The sequence below is a fragment of the Archocentrus centrarchus genome, chromosome 16 (genome assembly GCF_007364275.1).
Source record: "Archocentrus centrarchus isolate MPI-CPG fArcCen1 chromosome 16, fArcCen1, whole genome shotgun sequence".
Classification (NCBI taxonomy): Eukaryota; Metazoa; Chordata; class Actinopteri; order Cichliformes; family Cichlidae; genus Archocentrus; species Archocentrus centrarchus.
The window spans coordinates 12,872,606-12,884,630 of NC_044361.1; the positions used below are offsets into that span (position 1 = coordinate 12,872,606).

At 39.5% G+C, this 12,025-nt stretch overlaps 1 protein-coding gene across 3 annotated transcripts in view; it reads right to left on the reverse strand.

The window, feature by feature from the left end:
- znf236 (zinc finger protein 236) overlaps positions 1-11,738 on the reverse strand; it is a 53,038-nt gene extending 41,300 nt beyond the window's left edge. For all 3 annotated transcript variants that reach the window (XM_030749271.1, XM_030749270.1, XM_030749272.1), the window contains exons 1-6: positions 11,599-11,738; positions 10,353-10,492; positions 8,060-8,224; positions 7,786-7,964; positions 4,685-4,815; positions 2,441-2,613 (exon numbers count right to left, since the gene is read on the reverse strand). In XM_030749271.1, the coding sequence (XP_030605131.1) occupies positions 2,441-2,613; positions 4,685-4,815; positions 7,786-7,964; positions 8,060-8,224; positions 10,353-10,492; positions 11,599-11,650 (840 nt within the window). In that variant the 5' untranslated portion in view covers positions 11,651-11,738. The remainder of the gene's footprint in view (positions 1-2,440; positions 2,614-4,684; positions 4,816-7,785; positions 7,965-8,059; positions 8,225-10,352; positions 10,493-11,598) is intronic.
- Between the last annotated feature and the right edge of the window lie 287 nt (positions 11,739-12,025).

A 12,025-nucleotide genomic window follows, 5' to 3' on the forward strand; every position in this document is an offset into this window, starting at 1 on the left:
AAATCTACCTACCATGAAATGACTTCATATTTTGACTAATATTCTGCAGCTCACTTTAAATCACAGCTTCAGTTTTTCTCAAAGCTTCGGCACAAGCAAGCAAGGTGCCATTAAACAGTTTCCTGAAGGCAAGCACCAGCGAAAAACTACTGACTTTTATTATTATTATTATTAAAAGGTCAGCCAATTGTAAGAACAAACTGTCTGGAATAGAAAAGCTGAAGAACTCTTGTGAAAAACTGATGTATTATTCAAAGGGTCCAGCCAGTTGACTCTCCAGTTCAATCAAATCACCGTCTTTTATCATGGAATACACTGTGTTGTACGCAAGTAAGAAAAACACACTTCAATTTATTTGACCCATTTGAACCGCTGGGGAAAAAAAATGATTATGCAACATTTTACTTAGATACGCTTTTATTCACAATCCAAATAACAGACCACAACCAGCCATTTAATATGATTCACAAGCTCTGACAGTTCATTACAGTAACTTAACTGTGAAGCTTTTTATTAATCAGTCAAATCTTATGAAAAGCACCATAATTAAAACGCCTCCGCTGCAGCAACAAAGAAGGATGTGCTAACATGTTTGCAGCAATATCCTGTATCTCTTCTTTAGGTGTATAATTTAGTCAGTAGATTGAAATATTTGCTGCTGGTATACCTAAAAACTAACATTTATATGGTTTTGGCAAACTGATTGCAATCATGAGAACTTTACACCTCCTTTCTTCTGATTATAAGAAAGAAAAGACTATGGGTGCTACCTTAAAGACCCCAGTAAATCCATTTCTCTCAGCTGGCTGAAGTGAACTAAATTAGTTTGGGGCCTGGTGTGCAAGCACAAAGTATCTTTCAGGCTCACCTGCTAAAATTCACTTGCACTGCTCATTGTGGCATATCCTTGTGACGAGGGACCGTTGAGCTACAGATTATTGTGTTGCTTTGCAATCAGCATGCCACAGAGTTGACCCACTTCAGCCTGCAGCCACATAACTGGAAGTAGTCATTAAACCAGGAGATACCACCACCTCTATCAATCCACCCATTAACCAGTTTAGTAACACACATTGGAGTTTAGGCACCCAGGAAGGGTGTGTGTGTGCCCTCCTTCTGACCCTTCAGCCACAGTGTGGCACTACGAGAAAGGCTTGACAGACCTGATTTATCCTCCCTGACTATAACAGGGAGGATAAATCAGCTAGGCTCTTAAAAAAATGGCTGCTGTGAGGTGCCTACAAAGGAAAAAACTCAAACAAGGAACCTCATTCCCTTTCTGACACACAAACAATATGACAAGGCGCAGTGCTCTGAATCTAACAAGCTGTGAACAAAGGTTCAGGCAATTTAGTGTGTGACTCAACAAGGCCTACAAAAAAAAATAAATATTTGGGGAAACAAGAAGAATAAAAGAAATACTACTGAACTGTAGAAAGCTGGTAAAATGAATTACCAGTCAGTTTATACTGTCTAGTTTTTCACCAGCCTGATGTGCAGCAGTGTTAACAGTTCACATGTATTTGTGTGAAATCTCGAAACCATTTAAAGTTCTTAAAACTTTTTCTTTTAATGCAATATAGTTTTGGTTTCCTGGATTTCTGTTGATTCGTTACATTAAAGAGGAACCTGGAAGTAAACAAGACTAGAAACTCAATTGTTTCAGCGTAAAAGCAATTGCTGAATTTATCTAAGGAAATCCTTTCCAAGGGATCAAACATGAGACCAGTGGAAGTGACTTATATACAATGATATACCACTATATCAGAAATGTTAAATAATATGCTGTCACTTACACTTTAATTACAGTATCTTTATAAACAAATGACTCATTTTAAAATCTGACCTAATCTGATTTACCAAATCAAATGTAATCTCCTGCACTTATGAGGTAAATTCCCACATTAGATAATTATGGAAATATTAGATAAAATATGGAATGCTAGCTAATAATGTAAATTTACATCTACTAATGAGGAATTAAAAAAAAAAAACTGGACACAGAATAGACTACAGCAAACAGCAGCCTACAGACTTAATCCTCAGAAAATTTTAACATTATTAAGATGATTAAGGTGAAGCAAAAACAACCCAAAAACAAGTTTCAGGCTAACTGGCACAAAATATATCCATGGTTCAGACCTGTAACAGTGAAATGAGCGGTCTGATTTGTAAAATAGAGGTGGTGCTGATGCAGACATGACAGAGGATGGGGAAAGAACAGAGCAGCCATGGAGACAAAGAAAAATTAAAAAACCTGAACTGCAAACAGGACAATCTATGACCTGTAGTTAAGCACACAAGTGTACAAATCTCCAGATTTGCAAATGATATAAAGGGGGAATTTCCTCCAGTTTTGAAATACAAATTTCAAGCCCTGAAAAATAATTTGGCTCTATTTTCCTTCTTCTTATTTTTATTTTTTAATATGTACTCTTACCTCAGAATGAACCCTCTGAACATGAGAGTGCAGGTTTCCCTTCTGGGAAAAGGAGGCAGGGCAGAACATGCAGAGGTGAGGTTTCTCCCCAGTGTGTCTCACCATGTGAGTCTGCAGCACCACCTTCTGGTTGAAAGCCTTGCCGCAGTGCGTGCACTTATAGGGTCTCTCACCTGAAGAGGAGGGCAACGATGAGGTCAAGAATTAGGAGGCTGGAAACACTGACGACACAATTTGTTACTTTAATGACAAGAGCAGGTTTATTCAATCTAAATTAATCACTTATTTCAAGAAATTTCAACAACAAAAATAAAATCATTAATAGAGATACTGTAAATATTATCTTATACAGCATATGATAGTATGTTTAATGTGTAATCTTTAAAAAACTCATCCCACAATATTACCCGCATATGTGAATGTCAATTGTATAATATCTCATTCTGCTACAGTACGACTATGCGATTTCATCACCTTGGTAACAACATAAGGCTGATATTACTTCAAGCTAAATTAAGATGACTCAAATACAGTCCTGTTTCCTTCCAACTTCACTGGAAATCAGAGAGGGCAAATGAACCGTAATGTGTGTGTGTGTACGCTTATGTGTTTGTATAGTCTCCCAAAATGACTCTTCACCTCATCAACTGAAATGCTGTTTGACATTCGAAGCACAGACAAGTCAACTCCATCTTGCATTAGTCCCCCAGCACAGCCCAGCAAAACAAATTAACATGTGGATGATGGGTAAACAGCACGCGGCTGGGAGCTACTGGCTGCATTAACCTGAACCCAGATGGCTGAACGTTCTCAGAGAGCCAACGAGAACATTTGAATTTAAACAGAGTATCGAATTCTACCCACACAATTTATGCGTATGACCACTGAGCAACGAGCCCAGAGCTGTACAGTCTCTCAGAAATGCAGCGCAACTACTCAGGAGTCTGTAGTCTTATATAAAAGAGTTGAAGAAAATGCAATCGGATTAAGTTCAGTTAAGAAGGAGAAATGTGTAGTATTATTCTGCATAGAATTCTGTTTAGGTTGCAATCTTTTCCACTTCCCTTGTATTGCATTTATTATTGTACAGGGTTTTTCCTGCATATAAAAATGTTTACGGCCACCAGAGAGCTTTCCACCCACGGAAAATCATCAGGATTATTTTTAATCAGTGTTTCTGTTTTGTTTGTTTTTAAACTGGGCCTTAATTTACTCAAGCCTTAATACATTTTTGCATATCAAATGCCCAAATATTAAAGGAAAACACCTTCAAAGTCTACTGCTGCACCCACTGTAGGCTATTTGACCTCCATCTAATTCAGCTTGCTACCAGCATCCACCCACACTTCAGGTTTCTGGAACCTCAAATACAAAGTTCCTTTACAACAGAAATATTTCTAACACAGTTGATTCAGAGAAATCTCTGTATGACATATACCACAAAGCCTTAAGACCACTACAGCGGAACAGCGCAAATTAAAACCTCAAACACTTCTTTCGTCGCATGTGTCAAAATGTTTTAATTCTTTTAAGAAATCATGGACAAGTCTAAAGAGAAGAGGGTCCAAACAGATGTTTATCAGCAGCCAATTCAGTTGCCAGCATCCAGGTTTATGGTTATAACCTGTAAGTCTCTTTGCTTAACGATATTTACAGGTTACAACATTTGGTGCCATTCACACAAACTTTGTTTCTTCATGGACGGCTTTGCTTATTTAAGCAAGACAATGCCCAGCGACACTCTGCACATGTTCCAACAGCATGTCTCGGTAGTAAAGAGAGTCCAGGTGATGAAACCTGCCTCCAAGTGAAAATGTTTGACACATTATAAAGCGAACAGCTGAATACTATATCAAGCAAGAATGGCAAACGTTATTCCAGCTGACATAGGGTGACAGGCAGGGTACACCCTGTACAGGTCGCCAGCCTGTCACGGGGCCAACACAGAGAGACAGACAACCATTCACACCTATGGGCAATTTAGAGCCACCAAGAGGTCCCAGAGGAAACCCACGCAGACACGGGGAGAACATGCCAACTCCACACAGAGAGAGAGGTGGAATCGAACCCAGACCTTCCAGATGTCATTCTAGCTGTGAGGCAGTAGTGCTAACCACCATGCCTCCGTGCTGCTTTGATATGGCCAAAGTGGACACAGTTCCACCCCCATTTTCCACTATTTTTGATCTGGGCTTAAATCTCAAAATGAGCACTAATCAGGTCTTTCCTGATATTCTCACTCACCTGTGTGTATTCGTATGTGCCTGACGAGCTGGCTGGGCTTTTTGAAAGCCTTTCCACAGTGATGGCAGCTGTTTGTGAACCCACTGCGATCTATGTTTTTCTTGTAGTTTCTTGAAGTAGAAGTGAGTGGCCTATGAGGAGAGCAACAACAAAAAAAGTCTAAGGATCCCTTATTATACAATAAAGCAGTTTTTTCTTTTAAATCTCATATTCAAGATTTAGACAACTAACCCCTGTGCATAAGTATTTTCTTTACAATTAAAACAAATATTTGTGCTATTAGTAAAGACAAATTTTAAGTGTGGTTGGAACTGCTTGACAGCAAAAACACTGTTCGTCTTTTCTGTCAATTTCCTCTTCTTACATGAAAAGGCATGAGTACTCACATACTGCACATTACTGACTGGGAATTTTTACGTTTAAAAAAATTAATGTGGAAATAAATTATGCAAGCCGAAAAAAAAATACATACTTGTTTCTACATAGAAATATAAACAGCCTTCAAAATTTGAGTTGTTATATTTCGCTTTGCTGTTGAACCTTCTGGGAGGGTTGGGTTTGAACTAAGGTGAAGGTAAGTCTTCAACTCTGTTTCGACTACAAATGGGTAACAAATTAAAGGAAAAAACTGAAGCCTTGATCCCTACCATGAGTGGATGGGTTGAAAATACCCCCCCATCCAAAAAGGCATAAGTGCAGGGGCGTAGGAATGAGTTTACTTTTGGAGGGGGGACACATATCGGAAACCTGACAGATCCATAAATACTCTGAGCAAAGCATTAAAAAAATGCTATATGATCTTTTGTTTTCTTCTTTTTCAAATGTTTCTTTGAAAAATAGTGTTGTGTAAACCTATATTATTGCATGTATAATTTACATATGTATATGTTTTATAATCGCAAGACGTGGGCAAACTGGCATGAGCACAGATAAATGTTACCAATGCATATAAAAATGTTGCCAGTGCATAGTTACCAATGCTCAGATAATTGTTACTAATGCACAGATAATTGTTACTAATGCATAGATAATTGTTACCAGTGCAGTTACCAATGCACACATAAGTGTTACCAGTGCACACATAAGTGTTACCAATGCATAGATAATTGTTACGAGTTCAGAGATAATTGTTACCATTGCATAGATAATTGTTACCAGTGCATAGGCAAATGTTACCAGTGCATAGATAATTGTTACAAATGCACACATAAGTGTTACCAGTGCACACCTAAGTGTTACCAATGCATAGATCATTGTTAGCAATGCATTGATATTGTTACAAGTGCATTGTTACCAATGCACAGATAATTGTAACCAGTGCACAGATAAATTTTACCAATGCATAGATAATTGTTACCAGTGCACAGTTACCAACGCACAGATAATTACTACCACTGCACAGATAATTGTTACCAATGCACAGATAATTGTTACCAGTGCACAGATACTTGTTACCAGTGCACTGATAATTGTTACCAGTGCACTGATAATTGTTACCAGTGCACAGATAATTGTTACCAGTGCACAGATACTTGTTACCAGTGCACTGATAATTGTTACCAGTGCACAGATAAATGTTACTAATGCATATATAATTGTTACCAGTGCATAGTTACCAATGCACAGATAATTGTTACAATGCATAGATAATTGTTATCAATGCATAGATAAATGTTACCAGTGCACAGATAAATGTTACCCATGCAGAGATAAATGTTACCAATGCATAGATAATTGTTACCAGTGCATAAACCAGCACTTCACGGGGGGAGCGCAATGACATGACTCTATGTTGCACCTTCAAAATAAAAGCACACAAGTTAAATATTTTAAAATCAAGTATTTTTCTCCTCCGCGGTGTAATTTTTGGGTGGGACAAATGCACCGTTTTCCAATACTGGGGGTGGGGGGACACATCCGCTCCGTCCCCCCGGTTCCTACGCCTATGCATGAGTGGTTGATGAATGTTTGATGAATATAAAAATGATGTGAATCTCCAGATACCAACCAAGTTGCACACTTACTGGAGACTGGACTTCTTTAGACAGGCCTCACTCCAGTAGGGCTCCAGACTTTGAAAGTCAACACCACACTGATGCTGTTTTAGTAACATATCATCCCCCTCTTAAAATAACGGTCAAAGTCATTTTTTTATGAGAGTTTTATTTTTCCAAAATCATATTTTCAATGTTCAGTTTTTTGTCTTTTCTCAAAAACCTGAAAAAAAAAATGACTTCAGTCTTTATTTTAAGAGGGTGTCGATATTTGTCACTAGCCTGCAAATTATCATTATTATAGAAACCATGTCTAAAAGTATAGTGTGGAGTTGATGACATTAAGAATTGAATACACTAAAGATGTTATTTTAAAGTGGTGGACCCTGGTTCTAATATTTAGCCTCCAGCAGTAACAGGCTACAGCAGGGGTGCCCAAACTCCTGGCCCGTGGGCCGCTTCTGGCCCTGCCCCTTCTAGTCCACAAATTGATGTCAAAAATAACTTACAATTTGGCCCTTTAAGTTACTTTTTTGACATTTCACTTAACCCTCTTAATTGGAGGGTATGGTAAAATGCCAATGTTATTTTTGACATCAATTTGCGGACCAAAAGTAGGGGGCAGGGCCGGAAGCGGCCTGCAGGCCGAGTTTGGGCACCCCTGAGCTACAGAGTGTTTGCACACAGCACTGCTTAGCTTCAATAAAAAAATTGCCTGAAAAAGAGTACAAATGTATAAAACTTGACTTTATTTGGTTTTACTTGAATGCCATAACAGATGATGTATGTCCTCATACATTTGTCGATGCTTTTGACAAAGGAAAAAAAAAAAGAAATCACAAATTACGGTAACATGACTGAGTTTCATCACTCTCCAGAGCTGCTAATCAAGTTAAAACTATTTTGTTTTTTCTTTGTAAAGGTTTATTGCATCTTGAATCAAGCGCCCCTCGGTCCGTACAAAATACTAGATCTGTCGAAAATGCTCAGCATTAAAAACAGGAACTTTGGACTATAAACAAGCTGCAGGATTCATGCCATATTTTTAACCTAAAGCTGTTTTCCTCTTGACTGTGTCAAATGCAATAAATCAGCATCTTGTCTGACCTCATTTTGATGTGACTCTTCATATGCTCCTTTATTTGCGCAGACGTCTTGAACTCCTTGTCGCAGGTCTTGCAGGTGTAGACCCTGATGCCAGAGAGCTCCTTCCGATGCTCCTCCAAGTGCAGAGAGAGCTGGCTCTGAAGAACAAACTCATCTCCACACTCTGTGCAGATCAGATTCTGCAGGAACGGAAACCGATGAAGTAGAGACTAGTCCAAAGGAAAAATGAAGTTCTTTCATATATGCACGGAAAGCACGGCGCAAGGCAACTTACCTCCTCCTTCTCATGAAGCATGATATGGGATTTAAGGCTGGCAATGCGAGAGAACTTTTTATGGCAAACGGGGCAGGTGAAGTCTGATGTGGTGTGCGTGGACTTGTGTAGTGTGAGGTTGAACTGCACATTGAATGTCTGTGAGCACTGGTCACATCGATGAGGCTGCAAGTGAAGGAGAGATCAAAGGATGTAAAAAAAAAAAAAGCAAGTAACATGGCACTGAAAGGGCTCAGATATCTCCTTGTTGCTGTTGTCACGTGGGGAAGACAGATGGAGACAGAATAGACTAAAGAGAAGAAGGAACAGCTGAATCTCAATCAATGTGCTACTTTGTCTAAATTAAGCAACCACTTCTGTTGTGAAGGATAGAGAGTACTGTATATTAACAGGCAATGGGAAAGAAAATCCCCATGAGGCAAAAATGACCCCAATATTAAATTTCTTTTCTATTAGGAAAGCAAGCTGACTTCATTTCAGAGTGCTTTTTTGAATCTGGTGATGTCTGAGAGTGACACAGTTGAGTCTTACTCAGTGTGGCATACCCAGAGGCCACTGCTCTTCAGCCCGGAGAACGAGAACATGAAGACAGTGGCTTTGAAATTCAAATGACTCACAGCTACAGGTGCAGCTGCAGTTTCTCTATTCTAACTTTCTTCTCAGTAGCATGGAGCGAAGAACTGCGAGTGTCTTAAACAGAAGAATGAATGCAATCTAGAATGAGTTTCGACACAAATCAGTCCAATTACAGTGCCTACTCCAACACAACTATTATCACAGTGTACCTCCTTCATACAGCATCTCCAAACACAATCATTAAAAGTGCATAGAAGTGTTAAAAATTTAAAATCAGAAGAACTTTCTGCCTCGTGTGGTGCCTCAGGAGGCGCTAGCTATGCCAGTTAATTTTTTTTTCAGAAACCGATTTACTATTATTACCAAGGGATGAGTACAGCTGACACCATGCAGTAATATTTTCAGTGATATTAGAAAGTGCCAGTGGGAAGGGAGAGACCTAAGCAGGGGTTTGTGGGTGGGTGAGAAATCCTGGCCTTTCTATTGTTACTAACAGCGCATATCAGAAGCTTTTCAAGCAAATGACCCCAAATAAGTTGACTGATTGAACAAGTTTTGATTTGGGGTTTTTTTTGAGTTGATTGAATTAAGTTAAATTTTATTTATATAGCGCCAAATCATAACAGTCGCCCCAAGGTGCTTTATATTGTAAGACAAAGACCCTACAATAATTACAGAGAAAACCCAACAGTCAAAACAACCCCCCATGAGCAAGAACCAGGCTCAAGAACCCCAACCTGCTGCAACCGGTTGGGGTTAAAGGAAGAGAGACAGACATGCTTTGGAAGAAAGCCAGAGATTAATAATAACAAATGATTAAATGTGGAGGGGCATATAAAAAAAGTAAAAAGATGTGAGAGAAGAAGAAACACTCATTGCATTATAGGACCCCCCCCCCCAGCAGCCTAGGTCTATTGCAACAAAACTAAGTGATGGTTCAGGGTCTCCTGATCCAGCCCTAACTATAAGCTTGATCAAAAAGGAAAGTTTTAAGCTTAATTTTAAAATAGAGAGGGTGTCTGTCTCCTGAATCCAAACTGGGAGCTGGTTCCACAGAAGAGGGGCCTGAAAGCTGAAGGCTCTGCCTCCCATTCTACTCTTAAGTATCCTAGGAACCACAAGTAAGCCAGCAGTCTTAGAGCGAAGTGTTCTATTGTGGTGATACGGTACTATGATGTGTGATCATTCAACATCTTGTATGTGAGGAGAAAGATTTTAAATTCAATTCTGGATTTAACAGGGAGCCAATGAAGCGAAGCCAGTATGTCCCCTAATTTAAGTGGGCACTATCAAACTAAGTCATATTAACTGAAAATATTTGAGGTGATTTTTATAAGCACTTGAAGCAGTATTCAAAATCACTTCACGTTTAAATTCATCAACTTTAAAACAATCATTTGCTTTGTTTTTTTTTTAATGTTGCCAACTTTTGGTCAAGGGCTAGACTATTTTCAGGCAAATACAATTTACAGCAACTAAAACCCTGTAAATCCTCACTGGAAAACTAAATAAATATTTCATGACAGAAAATGCTTGAACTACCCTAAAGAAACCATAGAAAAAACAAAACAAAAAAGCTTTAAAATGTCCTATTAGGGCCCAGTAGTAATAGTGGTATTTTCCTGGATGTCCATCAGTGACTTACAGCCACCTGACACATCTAAAATCACCAGACTTAAGATATTGTGTCCTGCTGATACATCCTTCCTGCACCTACCTTATCATTGACCTCATGTTCGCGTAGGTGCTTCTGCAGCTGGCTCTCTGTGGTAAAGATCTGGGAGCATATTGTGCACTTCTTATCCTTGAGCTCCCCATCACTGAAGCCCTCTGCCTTAGTTTCACTGGGATCTGCATCTGATGACGAGCACAAGAGGTGACACATGAGTATCTTAATGTGCTTTAAGAGGCTTTCTCTTCTGAAGGATAGTTAAAGTACATGTTGTGTCTCTTCAGTAACACAGGTGATGTGTTCCCTGGATTTTTTTCTTTAATTCTGAATTCAAGCACTAGGTCATATTTTTACTGTGCACATCACACGATTGCCCGCTTTTTAGCAACAGACGATAAGTATGTTAAGCGTTAAACACATTTTTATAAGTCAGTTTGTGTACATAAGATTAATTCAGCTGATATATGAACTTAATAATGGGATTGCTCCCTTTTTGCTTGTCTCCTTATGCATTTACGTGGTGCACCTATTTAACGTGATTTCGCCATTCAACACTTATGTGTTGCTTGCCCGCCTTGACTGTCACAGTCGCTGGCAGGACTCGGACTGTACAATCCACACATCATTTTTGATATAATGTCGGGTCCAGTTCATTTTGTCGTCAGTCAGTGGAGTCACGTGGTAACCTTCAGTTTAAGTTGGACGGCCAACGTGCAGCTGCACCTACACTTTGTTCTGGTAATGACGAAGTGCAAAATGAACGCATTTCCACAGCACATGTCAACACTTAAAAGTCGTATTAAATGTGCGGATGTGACAACTTGTTCAGAGTTATCCATCGGCGGCTGGCCAGCCTCGCAGCGGCGCGTAACAGGATCAAAACAACAATGGCCAACATTTTAGCGTGTTAGCCGAGGAGCTAACGATAGCAAAGCCAGCTAGTTAGCAACAACATGCTAACAACGAAATACTAATAAATACATATTGCATGTAAAGAAAAAGACGCACATTAACTAACGCTGCACAGCACTGCTGCTCCGCTCCTGGCGGACACCAATTTAGACTGGAAGCCAATAAGAAGAGCCACCGAAACGTTATTAATATCATTCCGCCTCAATCACTCCTTCGCCGTACAAAGCAAAGCCCACCCGCAATACTATATCCGGGGACTATATGCACTACATTGAAGTGTTATTATATGAGCTGCAGAGGTGTTTGGCAAAACAATACCAAGTTATTTGGATAGCCCATTATCTATATATTTTATTCTTTGCATTTTGGTACTTGTTACCTGTTTCGTCGTTGCTTTGAACTCTCAGTTTACGAGGCCGGCCCCGCGGCATAGTTCCAGTACTCGGGGTGGGTGTGCTGTGAACGATTTGCTTTTCAAAATGGCGACTCTGTCATCAGTAGACAGCAGCGTACTCACGGAGACACACGCGCGCGCGCACACACACACACACACACACACACACACACACACATACAGCTACGCGGACTAGGGAGACATCTACTGTTCGGTTTGTTGTATTTCAGAGAGACACAAAACGGCAACTTTTGACGGTTTGGGGCTACTTTGTTATGAAATATTGTGTGCAAAGCCGTACTTCCACTTATCTCAGACTCATCACGGACACAACAATAAACGAACTGTCATATTTATATAATACAATAGAACATGTAAAAAAAAAAAAAAAAAGAGGGGGAATAAAGAAAAG